The following is a 16,977-nucleotide window of genomic DNA, read 5'->3' as shown; positions in this document are numbered from 1 at the left end:
ATATGCCCTGCATGCTCGAATATACAGTTTGTTTTAGCTATAAAGTTTTTACAAAGTTCATTCTGTTTTAGTATAAAAAAAAGTTTGCATAGGAACATCCTTGCCACTCACGATAACTAATGAAAAGTAATGAAGGAAATTATTGCACGTTTATAAAGTTGTCCTGTAAGGCAGGTGAAACAGTAAATTGTCATAAACCGAGCAATCCTCCTCTATAGCTTTCATCTCATAGCGATTAAACATTGTAGGCGTCTCACTACTGATACGGATTTCAAACGGCTGTGAATGTCATATGCGAAGTAAAAATTTTTTATATTACATATGGGAGGGCATTTGTTGCAGTAAGGAATGAATCGCTTTCTTTGACGAGTGCAGACTCGAACGAGTTTTCTTTCCAAAGTCTTCAAGAATTACCGTTTACTCTGTCAGACCCTCAGAGTTACTATCGTCTTAAAATTTATTTACATATAAATGTAACTTGTACGCCTACGGAGATTTATTATATCGAATCAAATGAGCTAATCATTTGGTGTAGGGCGGGGGGGGGGAGGAGGAGGTCTTACACTAATTAATGTACCGTATATCCTCGCTTACAACACAAATGCAAAGTTGCATAGACCCAGATATGCAGGCGCATGATGGTTTACAACGTTGTTGGAGATCAATGCCACTTTATCTGATGCCTGGTTTCTTTATTTTCATTTGACTTGACTATCTGTGCAGTAAAACAGAAACTCAACCATAACATCCAAGACCTTCTCCGTCGAATACACGATAAGGACCTCAGGTGTTCGTAGTATTATTTGTGAATTACTTGAGTCCAGTAGTCCAGTAATGTCTTCTGAAAGACGTATATGTTGGACTTTCATCAGAAACAGACAAGTATATTCTGAGCATCAAGAAACTTTGACATTTTTACCAGTCACTCGCAGAAAATGGTCTAAACAAAACTCTTTCCGGATGAGCACCAATGTCGTCTGTTGAAAGTTGCATGGCAAACGAACGCATTGTGATTTAAATACTTGAATTTAGGTCACTGTTACCAGTGTTGTTGAATTTTGTTCTGACAATTAGAGGTATGTCTGACAATAAACGATAATACATGTCGTCTGTTGAAAGTTGCATGGCAAAAGAACGCATTGTGATTTAAATACTTGAATTTAGGTCACTGTTACCAGTATTGTTGAATTTTTTTCTGAAAATTAGAGGTATTCTGACAATAAACGATAGCACATTCAGCATTTGAGAAACAATTGAACAACCGTGATGAAAGAGGCATCAAAATAGGAAACTCACGACCTTCTTATATCTGTATACAGAATGCAAATTATCTTGTTTCCATGTACATTTTTTTTCGTTAAGTTCTGGGAATATTATGAAAAGCACATAAGAGCCCAAGAAAAAAAAATTGTCTCCATTTTGTGATACTTCAAGATATATTTGGACATTATTTATCAGTTGTATCACGTTTGCAAATCTGTACAGATTCGTGTGTCATGCATCATGGATTGTCAACGTTTCTTTTAATTTCGCCCATGAGGACAGGCATACCTGAGTATCAATGACTATTACTGCTAATATTGCTGCTATTGATGATCTTCAAGGGCGCCCACAAAATTATTTTCAATGGGGAGTGGACAACATGTAGTGGTCAGCTAATAAATATTGCGGATGAAGGCCCAAACATTTTAGAGCCGAAATAGAGTGGGGTGGGGGTGGGGTGGGGTGGCGCACATGTTGATCTTGTAAGTCTTTGTTTTTCTATAATGCGAGAGAAGACGTAATAATCGCTCCAACCTGGTCGTTTGCTCTCATTTCACAGCACGAAAATAATGTGCAGTTAACGTGCGCATATGTGCACCAAGGAGTATATACATCTGTTGTCATACTAATAATTTATTTCTCAACTTCACATAATAGCAATGTAGCTGCTGTTAATCAACGAAACCATAATACAAATTCGACCAAACAAAATATATCCCTGTTTTACTTGCAAGGTAACAGAGGACTACATGTTGAGTTTTGATAGTAATAAACAGTCTCTCTCTCTCTCTCTCTCTCTCTCTCTCTCTCTCTCTCTCTCCGTATACTTGAACGGTGAATGCAAAACATATATTTAATTTTCCTGAAATAGAGATATTGAAATTATCTTGTAGTGTATTGAATTCTTTTTTCCAATCACTTAAGATTATATTGTTATCATCGAAGTTCTGAATTGGATATAATATTTGCATTGAATCTATTTTTAGTAGGCCTTCCACTGCATTGTTTTCGTTTTTTCTTTTCTTCTCATTTTCACCAATTGTGTTTGTCCTCGTTTTAAGATGTGGGTATGTGACGGAAATGATTAAATGGCCGTTGTCCGGGTTCATGGCTTTCTTTTCTTCTGCCATTAGCTAGCTTTTGTAATAGCCATAAACAATTTAAAGGCAGTATGGTAGAATTAATAACGATTTTAGACTGATTTATTTTGTTTATTTATTATTTTGTTATTAAAAAATAATTTTGGCATGTAGGTCAAAATAAGGAATATATAAATTTGACCAGCTGAAGAAAATGTCCTAACACTTGCCTCCAGCCAAGTTATCTAGAGCCAGAATGCTGGTATAATGAAAGTGTATAGTTATTTGTTGTGACGTGTGGTTTTTGTACATGTATGTCAGTATTTTTGTAAATGCATTCAACAAAGCATTGCAGTGACGTCACAGGGTTGGGTCATCTGAATGCAAAATGTCCCCCGCCCCTTTCACCATCTATGTTCTAGTGCCTTCTGTGCACCCCCCCCCCCTTCACCATCTATGTTCTAGTGCCTTCTGTGCAAACACACCCCACCTTCACCATCTATGTTCTAGTGCCTTCTGTGCAACTGACATAGCGTTGTCCCACTGTAATCAAGAAAATTCATTGCATCAGCAATAAATGTATTTTTCTTCTTTTTTGTTATGTTTAATGTTTGTTTTAATTTTGTCTGTTTGTCGGCATGCATGCATGCGTGTCTATATATGTGTGCGTGCGTGCGTGTATGTATGTATGTATGTACGAACGAAGATCCGGTAGAACTAAAATCTGTCAAAGGTACGCAGTAAGTGAAACTATCATCTATTTATTGCGATATATATATATATATATATATATATATATATATATATATATATATATATATATATAGAGAGAGAGAGAGAGAGAGAGAGAGAGAGAGAGAGAGAGAGAGAGAGGGAAGAACTATTCTGACATTGTATATAAGCTTCCTAATGTAATGGTTGTTATGTGTGGCAGTAAATAGAACCAATTTGTAAGATGATTATTATATTTTAAGTATGGAATTCTGCCTTAGTGATTTCTTGTGCTACAAATTTCGATGTCACTTTAAAAGTTGTTAATTTTGCAGATCAGGTAGAGGAGATCGTTGAACTTGGGTCAGACTATCTTACGTATGATCACCGGTTTGAAAATGATTGGTCAGATTCAACGCAGTATTACTTCCGGTCCGACACTAACTCCCAATACCGGTTGCTAAGGAAGAATCCTTCAATTGATCTCAATGCACCATTTTGTTTTAACTCGGCAATAGGCATAAAATGCTTCAAAGGAAATGAACAAGTAAGTGGACATAATCGTAAAAAATACTACATTGTACACACACGGTCACACAAACACAAATACACATGTACACTCTCTTTTCCACCACCTCTCTCTGTCTCTGTCACTGTCTCTCTCTGTCTCTCTGCCTCTCTCTCTCTCTCTCTCTCTCTCTCTCTCTCTCTCGTGCGTGTAGTTATCTGGTTATGTGTCCTTGCAATATACGTTGCGTGCGCGTGTAGATAGCTGTAATATCTTGGGACCAATAGTGGCATGAATATAAATATAAACCCATGGACAAATGTGATAAGTGGGTCACGGCAGCCTACATGTAGTAGATTGACGCTGTTGCGTGACCCTTACCCACTTTAAGCAATTGGCTGTACACACACTAATCTTACCAAGTAGCTACAATGTAAGAAATGCTTATGTTTGTCTTTACTGATGTATACATTGTTGGTTGCTTTTAACTTTTCGGTAGTAGCATATTCCTTTGTTATTATTGTTATTAAAACGCAAAAAACAACTAACACTTATACACGTATACACCAGAGAACTGCTTCATGGGATTGTACTAATCAATTTCTGGTACGGAACACGAAGAACACGAAGAAAATCAAATTATGTCCATATTTATATTTATGTAACATGTCAACTTCAATGCAAATTCTGCTATATATCAATTTTCCATTGGAGAAATAGACGTTGCCAAATTTTCATATTTTGCACTCTTGTTTTTAATCTTGTTTTAAAAACATAGTAAGCTAAATGTGATACCACGGTCGAATCACATTCTTTAATTTTTGGAAAACTTGATATTTATAAAAAGAAATACCACTCGTTGCTTCGTTTTTATATCTTTATAACACACACTCACTTTTATATCTTTATAACACACACACACACACACACAGATATATATATATATATATATATATATATATATATATATATATATATATATATATATATATATATATATATATATATATATATTTTTTTTTTTTTTTTTTTTTCAAAGTTCCAGTTACTTCTGCAATTATATAATATTGTATAGTGCACAAGAGATGTTTTTGGCCGTTATGAACAAAACTGTAAACATAAAATACACACACAACTACATGTATATGTTATAATATAATTTTCTCTTTCAGCACACGCATTTTTACACAGACGAGTACAATAGGATGGCAGTATCCATTTCAAACAAGGAAGGCACATTGCAAATGGTAGGTCTTGTTAATCCGGTGTCTCCCAGGATAAGTTATGGATACTCCCAAACATGCTGTGAACGGATAAATACATAGAACAGAACATAATCTTTTTTTATTTGATTTTAGCAAAAAACCACATAGTCGATACATGCATTATTAAAATACAGTACACTGTTGCATAAGTGAATGAACAGAGGAATGAATAATGGGGATAAATAATCTGTCTGCAAATAAATATTCGGAGAAAGACAGACAGACAGACAGAGAGAATCTGAACTGACTGGAATCATTACAATTTTGACTTAAGCGTATTGTTAATATACAATAAAATGTTGCATAAATAAATGAATAACGGTGATAAAAAAATGTGTGTAAATAAATCATAGGAGAGAGAGAGAGAGAGAGAGAGAGAGAGAGAGAGAGAGAGGACAATCTAAGCTGAAATGCATCGTACACTTATTTACCTAGGAAATTTACAGTTCTTAAATCTCCATGTTAAGTAATTGTATTTTATACATGTTTCGTTTCTGCCAATAAGAAATAGCTATATGAGAATTTCAAAGTGAAAGGAATTTACGCAAATTAACACGAAATGACACTCACCTCCGATTTCATTATTTTCACAAAGTTCACATTTCCTTTCATGCCGTTCGTTTGCAATTCTCGATATTTAATGAATGTGATGAATCCTGTACTTCATCTAAAGCCATTCTTTGGCTGGCGCTAGCAATTACAATAAGATAAGAAGAGGTTTCGAACATGTCTTTTATATCTTTATACATGTATGAAGCTTTCGAGGCAACTGTTAAACGCCAGTCACAGTGAAATATGTCTTTTCGTCTTTGGTCACAAAGTGTTAAAAAGGAACGTGCATGGACTGCATTAGGGTAATACCAGACTTCTCCAAAATCCTGATATCAGTAGTATAATTACAATATTATAAACCAGTTTTTATCATTGTTTGTGCAAATAACTCCTTTTACATCGGATTTGAAAGGATTTTAAATAATCAAAGCACTTTCGTATAATTTCTTTTTTTTTCTTTTCTTTATTCACAATTAAACAAAGGAGCAATATCTTTAGTACAAACATGCAATTAATTTTTTAGAGCTAATATTAATGGAGGTAATAACTTTACTAGTCTCAGTATCGTTCCGGACATCTCGCAACTTTTCAACTCCTACTACCTTAAATTAAAAAAAGAATTTATTTTTATATCACAACATCAACTTTCAGGAATTCCCACTTTGCTCCACACTTTTTCCAGCAAGAAGTTGCTTCTTACATCGTGTTTTTTTTTCTTCTATCTTTTTATTTTTGTCTTAGCATTTATCAACAAGAAACTTTCTTGTAAGTTTTAAATTATTTTAAAGAAACATTTGTCAATCAGTTGAAATAAAATTGTACACTATGAAGAAACGTATGCTGTTTTGAATTAGAGCTGCTAACACCTGAATGTAAATACAAATTTAATGTTTTCGCCATATACCTACTTTGGGTTGGTAATTCCGTAATATAAATGGAATCAAACTGTATGATACTAAAATCAATAATGAAATATTCTGTTTGTTTCCTCTTTCAGCATGGTGTGATTTTATCAAACAATTCAATTCACTCTATCCAACCTTCAGAACAAGGAAATCAACACATCATCAAAAAGAGGGCTGCCTCCCATATAATTAGTATGTATGTCCTTGTACATATATTTAAGCATGTGTTTAGCATTAACTATTTCAAATAAATAAATAAATAAAACAATAAATAAGAAAGTAAATAAATAAATAAGTTAATTAATTAATAAATTAATTTAAAAAGATAATAAATAAATAAATAAATAAATAAATAAGATAGAAACTAAATAAAAAATTCAATGAATAAATAAAAATGCAATAAATAAATAATAAATAAATAAATAAATAAATAAATAAATAAGAAAGTAAATAAATAAGTTAATTAATTAATAAATTAATTTAAAAAGCAAATAATAAATAAATAAGAAAGAAACTAAATTAAAATAAATTCAGTGAATAAATAAAAATGCAATAAATGAATAAATAAATAAATAAATAAATAAATAAATAATTTTTCTCTGCTTTATTTCAATCAATGGATGTTAATGATATAGTGCTTATTCAGTATATCGTCATAATAGTGATGAACCACGAATGTGTAACGTTTAAACATATTAAAAGAAATTTAAAATATGCGAAATATTAAAATTAAAAGCGTAATCATAATTTAACATAACTTCAAATATTTATAATCTTAATTACCGTACAACTCAAATGTCAGTAGGAAATATTTTAAAAACTGCTTACCGTTTGTAGCTTTTCTTTAAATTCTAAGATGTAGAATAAATAATTTAGTGGCTTAAGGTGTTCGCCTTCTCCGATCAATGCCATCTCACCTCTGCTCTTTGGCCTTTGTGTGTATGCGAGAAAGCTTGTCAGTAACTTCCTGTGGACCGGTTCTTCGTCCACCAGTTATTGGCCACCATGTATGTAGCCTATGTTGCGCAGAAAAATGCCGTTAAACCCTAAACAACAACAACAACGTAAAACAGAGACATATACAACCACATTATTATGTGATATATGTCTCTGCGTAAAGTCAATGTGCTTTCTCAAAAGAAAGCTAAAACGGGAAGGACGAGGTGGAAATATGGCAAGACAATTCAATAACCCTCAAAAATGCACGATTGTATTGCATACAGTTATATTTTTGGAACTATATACAAATCTACAACAATAATGCAACAAGACAAGATAAAATGTGCTCTCTCTCTCTCTCTCTCTCTCTCTGCACATTTTTCTTTAGGCAATAATAATTTAAGTACGCAATTTGTATTTCTTCTTTATAACTAATACATAATTACACATTTATTGCAGACATAAAGCTGTACCCTACAGGTTACTCACCTTTAAATATTTTCTCAAGATTTGATGTATATTTTTCTTCCAATAGAGCATGACGAAATACGACTCTTTGCAGATTTCTTTTTAAGAAAATAGTTGGTCTGTCTCGGTTTTGGTAGATAAGGCAAACGTAGGCCTTGTGTATTGATATAAGACCCGTCAGCTTGCTTACTGTGCTGTTGGATAAAATGGTATAGGTGTTTGATCTGAATATAAAACAACTTTTCTATGCGAGACCGCGAGAATAAGCTTAAAAAATTACTATCAAAGAAACAAAATTGTGTTACACAATCTATTATTTATAATGATCATGTGAAATCTTCTTCCGTACAAACTTGGCAATCGTTGTAATATCGCCGTAGCGTGTAAATGGCTGCCCTCCAAACTAACATTTTAAAGAATCGACTTATTCAAATAGGAATAATACTATCTTGTTTGATGTACATAAAAAATTTAAAAAAGGGGACAAGCTCATCACTGCTAGTCATGTTATCTTCAAGGAGTCGTGTGTGGTGCGTGTATATATTCTCAGTACATTCTCACGAGAATTTAACACATGGAGAGACACATTGGATTAGAAGAACTCACTGAAAATTTTTTAGTAAGGATTGAAACTGTGATGAGTATTTCACCTAATTTGAACACGTCTTAATGGTTACACTTGTGTACTTTAACACGATTTATTGATTATTCATGGGTAATTTTGACACGATCTAATGGTTACATTTGTGTACTTTGACACGATTTATTGATTATTCTTGTGTAATTTCAACACGATCTAATGGTTACATTTGTGTACTTTGACACAATTTATTGATTATTCTTGTGTAATTTTAACACGATCTAATGATTCCACTTGTGTACTTTAACACGATTTAATGGTTTTACTTGTGTAACTTTAACACGATTTAATCGCTTTACTTCTATAACTTTAACACTGTTTAATACTTTTACTTGTGTAATTTTAACACGATCTAATGGTTACATTTGTGTACTTTGACACGATTTTATTGATTATTCTTGTGTAATTTTAACACTATCTAATGGATACATTTGTGTACTTTGACACAATTTATTGATTATTCTTGTGTAATTTTAACACTATCTAATGGATACATTTGTGTACTTTGACACAATTTATTGATTATTCTTGTGTAATTTTAACACGATCTAATGGTTACATTTGTGTACTTTGACACGATTTTATTGATTATTCTTGTGTAATTTTAACACTATCTAATGGTTACATTTGTGTACTTTGACACAATTTATTGATTATTCTTGTGTAATTTTAACACGATCTAATGGTTACATTTGTGTACTTTGACACGATTTTATTGATTATTCTTGTGTAATTTTAACACTATCTAATGGATACATTTGTGTACTTTGACATGATTTATTGATTATTCTTGTGTAATTTTAACACGATCTAATGGTTACATTTGTGTACTTTGACACAATTTTATTGATTATTCTTGTGTAATTTTAACACTATCTAATGGATACATTTGTGTACTTTGACATGATTTATTGATTATTCTTGTGTAATTTTGACACGATCTAATGATTCCACTTGTGTACTTTGACACGATTTATTGATTATTCATGGGTAATTTTGACACGATCTAATGGTTACATTTGTGTACTTTGACACTATTTATTGATTATTGTTGTGTAATTTTAACACGATCTAATGGTTACATTTGTGTACCTTGACACGATTTATTGATTATTTTCGTGTAATTTTAACACGATATAATGGTTACATTTGTGTAATTTGACACGATTTACGGTAATGATTATTCTTGTGTAATTTTAACACGATCTAATGGTTACATTTATGTACCTTGACACGATTTATTGATTATTCTCGTGTAATTTTAACACGATATAATGGTTACATTTGTGTAATTTGACACGATTTACGGTAATGATTATTCTTGTGTAATTTTAACACGATCTAATGGTTACATTTGTTTACTTTGACACGATTTATTGATTATTCTTGTGTAATTTTAACACGATCTAATGATTCCACTTGTGTACTTTAACACGATTTAATGGTTTTACTTGTGTAACTTTAACACGATTTAATGGCTTTACTTGTATAACTTTAACACTGTTTAATACTTTTACTTGTGTAATTTTAACACGATTTAATTGTTTTACATGTGTAACTTTAACGTGATTTAATGGTTTTACTTGTGTAACTTTAACAAGAGTTAATGGCTTTACTTCTTTAACTTTAACACTGTTTAATACTTTTACACTTATAATTTTAACTCGATTTAATGTTTTTACTTGTGTAACTTTAACGTGATTTAATGGTTTTACTTGTGTAACTTTAACAAGATTTAATGATTCTTTTGTAATTTTAACACGATACAATGGTTTTTGTATAATTTTAACAAGATTTAGTAGTTCTAATTGCGTAATTTAAACACGATACTTGTGTATGTCACTTAAAAGTTCCCTTTTAGCAGAATAACCATAAAACGTTTAAACAATATCAGTTAAGGTTTACCCTGATATATAAAAACGTTTCACCTTTAGTCTAAATTGCGCGCTAATGGACATGTTTTTAAAAGTATAAAAACTTGTATTAATTTTTCTTTCCATATGTCGTGTGATATGATAATGATATTCATCGACAATTACAAATTTCAATAACCTTTTTATTTTATTTTATTTTTAGTTTTTATATATATATTTTTTGTGCACAGCTTTATTCGTACTCGCCAGGGTATATCGCTGGTTTCATCTTTCAGGCTGACCTCAAATATTGTTCCGAATACCTGCAGGCTTAGTGTTTTAAGTTTGAATTTTTTCATTCTTAATGAGGTTCTTCGGTTCTGTATTCATAAAAGAGCCAAATGTTCTGATGTCAGAGGTTTCCAGGTTATTACCCTCCTTCCATCAGATAAGTTCTGTCGGAGGGCTTTTCAGCGATTTTACATCCTTGCCATACATCTTCGTTAAAAGCCGAAGTTCAGAGCCAGTTGGTACCTATTAATGGTTTATGAACATATAAATGAATTCGTATGGTCAAACGGTGGAACCTTGTTATATGATCGTATCAATGAAAGTGATCTAACACGTACCAATTTATCTACTTCATAATGTAATTATATTAAAAAATGGCCAATTAGGTGTTAGATTTCAGTGGTCAGTCTCCCTGAAAGTCTCCATTGAGATTATGATAAGGACGACAGTTCCTAGGCCACAGCAAAATTTAAAGGTTCAACCCACTGCTTTTATAGATTAGACTCGGCCTGTTGCTTTCTTGCAATAGGAAGGCAGGGATAAATTGAGGAAACAATTCAAATATTTGTAGCGTTATCATCACATGATAAAATCATTGTTACTTGTTTCAAGTTAAACCATTTATACATATTGACAAAAACCCCAAAAGCTCAAAAGAGAATCGGTTAAAGATGAGAAATCTCATAAATTTGAAGATTTTATTAACAAATTTCACAAAGTTCTCAATCTTCCTGCATATCATCACAATCAGTGCAAATCCGCATCTTGCTGCGAAATCCGCAAATATTGTCACTTTGTCATAGTCCTCAAAATTTCTAAAGTTTCTACAATAGCGCCTTAGTGCATCACATTAAATGTGACAAATATTACAACTTTCATAACTTTGAATATAAGTTCAGGAATTAACGTATCGCTTTTTGTATACATTACGAAGATATGCTCAGACGAAGACTGTCTGGCTACGAGACGGAACGATTACTGCATACATACAGACGGAGAGACAAATATATGCTCACACGGACAAACAGGCATCAGCCTCTTCGACATAATGTCTTTTTTTTACAAATTCATCTTCAAATTTTGTCATTACCATTAATCAGTAATTTTTAGTCTTTAATTGTCTTTTTTTCCATCTTCCAAGTTGTTATATGGATTTAGTTGTTATATAGATTTAGTTATTATATGGATTTAGTTATCATATGGATTTAGTTGTTGAATGGATTTACTTGTTATATGGATTTAATTTTTATATGGATGTAGCTGTTATATGGATTTAATAATTATATGGATTTTGTTGTTATATGGATTTAGTTGTTATATGGATTTGGTTGTTATATGGATTTAGCTGTTATATAGATTTAATAATTATATGGATTTAGTTGTTATATGGATTTAGTTTCCTTATCCTTTCTCTTTATAAAAATGCATTGGTGACGGAAGATTTACTCCTTTTATATAACAATACTGGTATCTTAGCAACGAGAAGGCTCTGTAGAATGTATTCGTATTAAAATATAAATCCTGGTATTATCTTTTATACATATGTGTGTGTGTGTGTGTGTGTGTGTGTGTGTGTGTGTGAAGTGGTTCTGCGCTTAAGTTACACCTCTTCAACCTCATAAATTCCTCTCTCTCTCTCTCTATATATATATATATAGCAAACTGTGACCATCTCATAACTGATTGTTTTCTACTCTGCAAACAACATAGCAATTCTCATGAATGACATTTAAATTGCCACAAATATTTCGTGAAGGAATTACACGTTGAAACTGAATAAATATCTATATTCTGGGTACTAAGGTGAGCTTTTATCGCGACACAACTGAACAGATGCTAATAACAAGGACAGGCAACTAGACATACAGACGAACACGATTTGTAAAAGATGAACGAATGAACAAACTAAAGCTGATCAAACAAACATACTGAGATACATACATACATACATACATACATACAATGAAGTAAGTTATGATAAATATTAATATTAGGTTTGTGCTTTTTTTAATGGAAACGTTTGGAGAGTAGTCAAGGTACACTGGAGAGAGAGAGAGAGAGAGTGTGTGTGTGTGTGTGTGTGTGTGTGTGTGTGTGTGTGTTGAGCTGTTCAGTCTTCATAAAGGGTATATTTCTCGCGGACTGGAAAGGTTTATGAAGCAAAACTAATAGAAACGTACAAATTTACGAATCATTTATGGGTACGCTGTTTTGGGATGGTGGAACGTCTGTGCGATGTAATTTATAGTCGCTCATACGTCTACCAATTCTTTTAATTCGTGCCAAAGTATACATTGACTAATCTCATAAAACTCATACGTTATAGCGGATTAAACATAATCGTTTGCTGTATATTTGGATAGCAATACTTAAGTATTGTTCATTAAGGTATTCCATATGTCATCCTCTTGCAGATAAAAGACTTGCTAATTCAATACCGGAGAAGAAAGAATATATTGTTGACATTTTAGCTGTCGTCGATTACAGCATATACAAAAAGTAAGTCTAATGGAGAAATATAACTTAAAGAAAAATATTTGCATGATAAACGTGGCTAATAACTTAAATGCGGCAGACATTACAAATTTACTTATTTGTTGCCTACTTGGTCATACATTAAGAATGTTCTAAGAGTGGAAAAAATAATAATGACAAGGTTGATTTTGTACCAGCATGAAAGTGAACTGTTTAAAATATTGTTTCGTTTATACGATACTAAATAATATTGAAAGAATTGTTTAGTTTATACGACATTAAATAATACTGAAAATATTGTTTCGTTTATACCACACTAAATAATATTGAAAGAATTTTTTGGTTTATATGACATTAAATAATACTGAATGTATTATTTCATTTATATGACAATAAATATTACTGAAGATACGGTTTCACTTTAAGGGAAAGTACTCTTTATAAGTGTCAATAAGAAACATAACTCGTGCAATTGGCAAATCGAATATTTAATTTTATTTTATGGTTTGTGTCATATTGAAGATTAAGTCACTTGCAGTATTTGAACACTGTCGTATTGTTACAGACCGATAACATCGCAATCGTATTGTGACTTAACATGTGACCTAGAGATATTATAATGACTTGACCCGTAATACCATTTTCGTATTATGACTTAACCTGTAACCTCGTAACATGACTTGACCTATAATTTTTCCATCGTAATCAGACTTAATCTCTAACATCGTCATCGTATTGTGTCTGGCCAGTAATCGACCCATCTTGTGGTAACTTGACCTATAACTTCGTTTTGGTTTTATATCTGATCTGTACTTTCGCCCTTTTTCATCGGTATTCTTTTCTATTGTAGGATGAAAGATTTAGCCGGTGGCAACGAAAATACAACAGAGTCCAAAATTAGGTTTTATTTTGCTCACGTTTTAAATGGGGTACGACTTCAATCTTATAATGTTTCTGTGTTAAACAGTGTTACATATTTTCTCTTGCAATGATATTCAACGATACAAATATATTTTTGCAAAAAGGTTCTAAGCAGCAAAACAAAAATGACGAAACGGTTATAAACATGAACGAGAGTATTTGTAAGATGCACATTCCCATTGAGCTGTTTGCTAAAATTGTACGCCACAAAAATTGATGATTAACTAGAACAATTATTGAAAATTTTATGTTATTGAAATTTAGCTTTACAAATTCTTTTGAATATTATGCCTGAAGACAGCCGAGATTGATGGACGTATTTTTTTATATCTTATTAACGGTTGAGTCATCAGTTTGAATATTTCGTATATTCTTTATTATTTGATTTAAAATTTTTATTTGCGTGAATATTTGAAGTGATATGTACCAGAAGTATTAAACATGAAATATGCACGTGTTTTTTAACTTTGATTTTTGCAGGTAAATCTACGTTATGCTACAATTAATAGATCTACATTCAGTATCACAGTTCGACTTGCAGGATTTTTCATTGCTAAGGTATTTCGGGTTCTTCTGTACTTCCTCCTATCACTTATTCTTGTAGAACAGATAATGTTGGAAAGGAAAATTTAAAAACATTACCGCCAAAATGGGCAGGTTAGTTTCTATTTGCTATTCTTCTAATGAAAATCTCACATTTCATTTTAAGAATAAATGTTCGTTACAAATTGGGTTTCTGTGTCATTTTGTGATTTTTAGTTGGTAATTTTTCAGTCATAAAACAGACTTGGCCTTATCTAGTCAATGCTAAGTTAGAAGTTAAGCTTACTTGCGACCCAATTTATGCACTGTATGCTTTTATGGAAATTATACGAAAAGTGAGAAATTTGTCTAAAATGATACAGATTGCCACAAAATTGTGATTAAGTGACAGCTATTTTTTTTCAAGCGCAGATCTTAGCGCCACATGCATACAGGTTCTTTGGATAATGCAGATATCAGTTTATCACATGACTATTTTCATTATATACGTTAATATTCCCATGTCATATCTGTATTTATGACATAGTTGATACCCCTTACATACAGTGTATGCAGTTAAATATTTGTGACAGGTAAACATATTAGCATATCACTTTTGGATATGTTAGGTCTGAATGAACCCATCAGATTTTGGTGCGGTATTCTCGTTAATGATTGGATTCGACCATGGGAATTTTCCTTGCCCCGCTCTCTGGAGCCTTTTTTTCTTATGCTATTATTTCAACATTTTATCAGACATTATTACTGTTAACATTTTATTAGACATCTTTAGAATCGATTGCCCTATGGGGTGTTGGGGAAATAATTGTTACGTCTGTGGGAATATTTATAATAGACCCTACAAATAATGCTAAGGATGTCAGTTAACCGATAGAACTTTTGGAATGGGTGGGTGGGGGGGAGGACAAACCTCGATAACTGGCACCCACCCCTATGGCAAGAGCGGTTTAAATATCAACCTTTAAGAGTAAATAAGCTCTCCTTTTCTGCGAGAAGAATGTCAGCATCTGCTGGTCTCACAACTGACGGAAATTTTAAAACCACATGATTGTTCCAAATCAAAACATGCAAATAGCAGGTCAGAAATACATTAAATCTGGAATTGCTATCCTTAGAAACATCTTTAATCTCGATTTCGTATAATTTCTGCATCCAGTAATCATCCCTTAACATTAATACCCTACAACTGGAATGATTGTTTTGCCGTATACAATACCGCATACATACTAGTGGAACTGACATGGTTTAGGAGGAAACAATGCAAAATGTTCTCGTCAAACTCGATGTTTTTGTCACATCTAAATTAACCCAAGTGAACTATGCGACCTCATATAGGAATCCCGTCAGCGATCCAGTGGTGGAAAAGGATGCAAAAAATATAATGTTGCATCTGTGCTCATTTCAACTGAAATGTATGAAAGTAGTGGAATAGATTGAATCTTTTGCTCCCCAAGGTAACTTATTTAGGTTATTTCTGAATTTTTTGTTTGAATCAAGCATTCGTTTTAGATCCTCTCTGTATATATTTTCCACTGTTTATGCCTTGAAAATTGTTTCGTCAGCCTGACGTCTGTCGTGAAATCGGAATAAATTGTTGGCATTGGAGATGATTTGAAAGTTCTGAATAAAGAGAGTGATCCCGGTATCTGTTCTACAACAGAGCCACACCATATAACTGTTTCCAAAAGATTCCAGCAGTTTTGGAATTCAGTACTCTTGTTGTTTTCTCAATAAATTAGATTCCTTGCAACGTAGTGTACTTTCTTTTGCACACGCTAAGAACGCGTTTGTGCCGCAGTTGTAAACATCGCTATGGTGTCACACGATGTCAGCATGATGTCGCAAGCAGTAAGCAGCGCTCGCTATTAGGTTAGGCTTAGACACACACACACACACACACACACACACACACACACACACACACATATATATATATATATATATATATATATATATATATATATATATATATATATATATATATATATATATATATATATATATATATATATATATATATATATATAACCATAAATATGAGAGAAAGGACCCATCGTTATCCTTCAGGAGCACAGCAGATCTGACAATGATTGGAAAGTGTTTTGTTTTTTTTTTTTGGGTTTTTTTTGGGTTTTTTTGTGGCAGAAAGCTTCTAAGTGTTCCGATGACACGAACAGGTGTTCCTCATAGAAAAGTATCTACTATGACCTGATGTATTATATTATGTGATTTGGTTCAGTCTATGGTTTAAAGATTTAAAGGATCGATGAAATATGATAATGGCCGACGCGATTGAGTTGCACCGGAAGCCTGCAGTTGTTACAATACGGTCATACTTTACAATACGGTCATACTTTACCTTAAAAATATCCCCCCACGTGATGTTACTATGAAGAAATCACTGTGACGAAACTAGTTCGTTGTATTCCTATTGAGCAGATACCACCTATCAAATCATTATAATTTTCTATGAAAGTAATAATAACATTTATGAGCTAGATGTTACATTTGTAAAATTTAGTTACTGTTATCTCAGTCCATGATGCTTTGTCGAATCATGATTT

General features: G+C 32.3%; 1 protein-coding gene across 1 annotated transcript in view; it reads left to right on the top strand.

Moving 5' to 3' along the window:
- LOC149790472 (uncharacterized) overlaps window positions 1-16,977 on the top strand; it is a 46,910-nt gene that overhangs the window by 8,199 nt on the left and 21,734 nt on the right. The window contains exons 2-7 of the mRNA XM_089972525.1: window positions 3,389-3,600; window positions 4,734-4,808; window positions 6,376-6,475; window positions 12,889-12,973; window positions 13,800-13,878; window positions 14,351-14,428. Of these exons, the coding sequence (XP_089828651.1) occupies window positions 3,389-3,600; window positions 4,734-4,808; window positions 6,376-6,475; window positions 12,889-12,973; window positions 13,800-13,878; window positions 14,351-14,428 (629 nt within the window). The remainder of the gene's footprint in view (window positions 1-3,388; window positions 3,601-4,733; window positions 4,809-6,375; window positions 6,476-12,888; window positions 12,974-13,799; window positions 13,879-14,350; window positions 14,429-16,977) is intronic.

The sequence above is a fragment of the Sinohyriopsis cumingii genome, chromosome 10 (assembly GCF_028554795.1).
Source record: "Sinohyriopsis cumingii isolate HCF-2022 chromosome 10, ASM2855479v2, whole genome shotgun sequence".
NCBI lineage: Eukaryota > Metazoa > Mollusca > Bivalvia > Unionida > Unionidae > Sinohyriopsis > Sinohyriopsis cumingii.
Note: the sequence above shows the minus strand (reverse complement) of the source record. Positions and strands in the feature narration are given on the sequence as shown.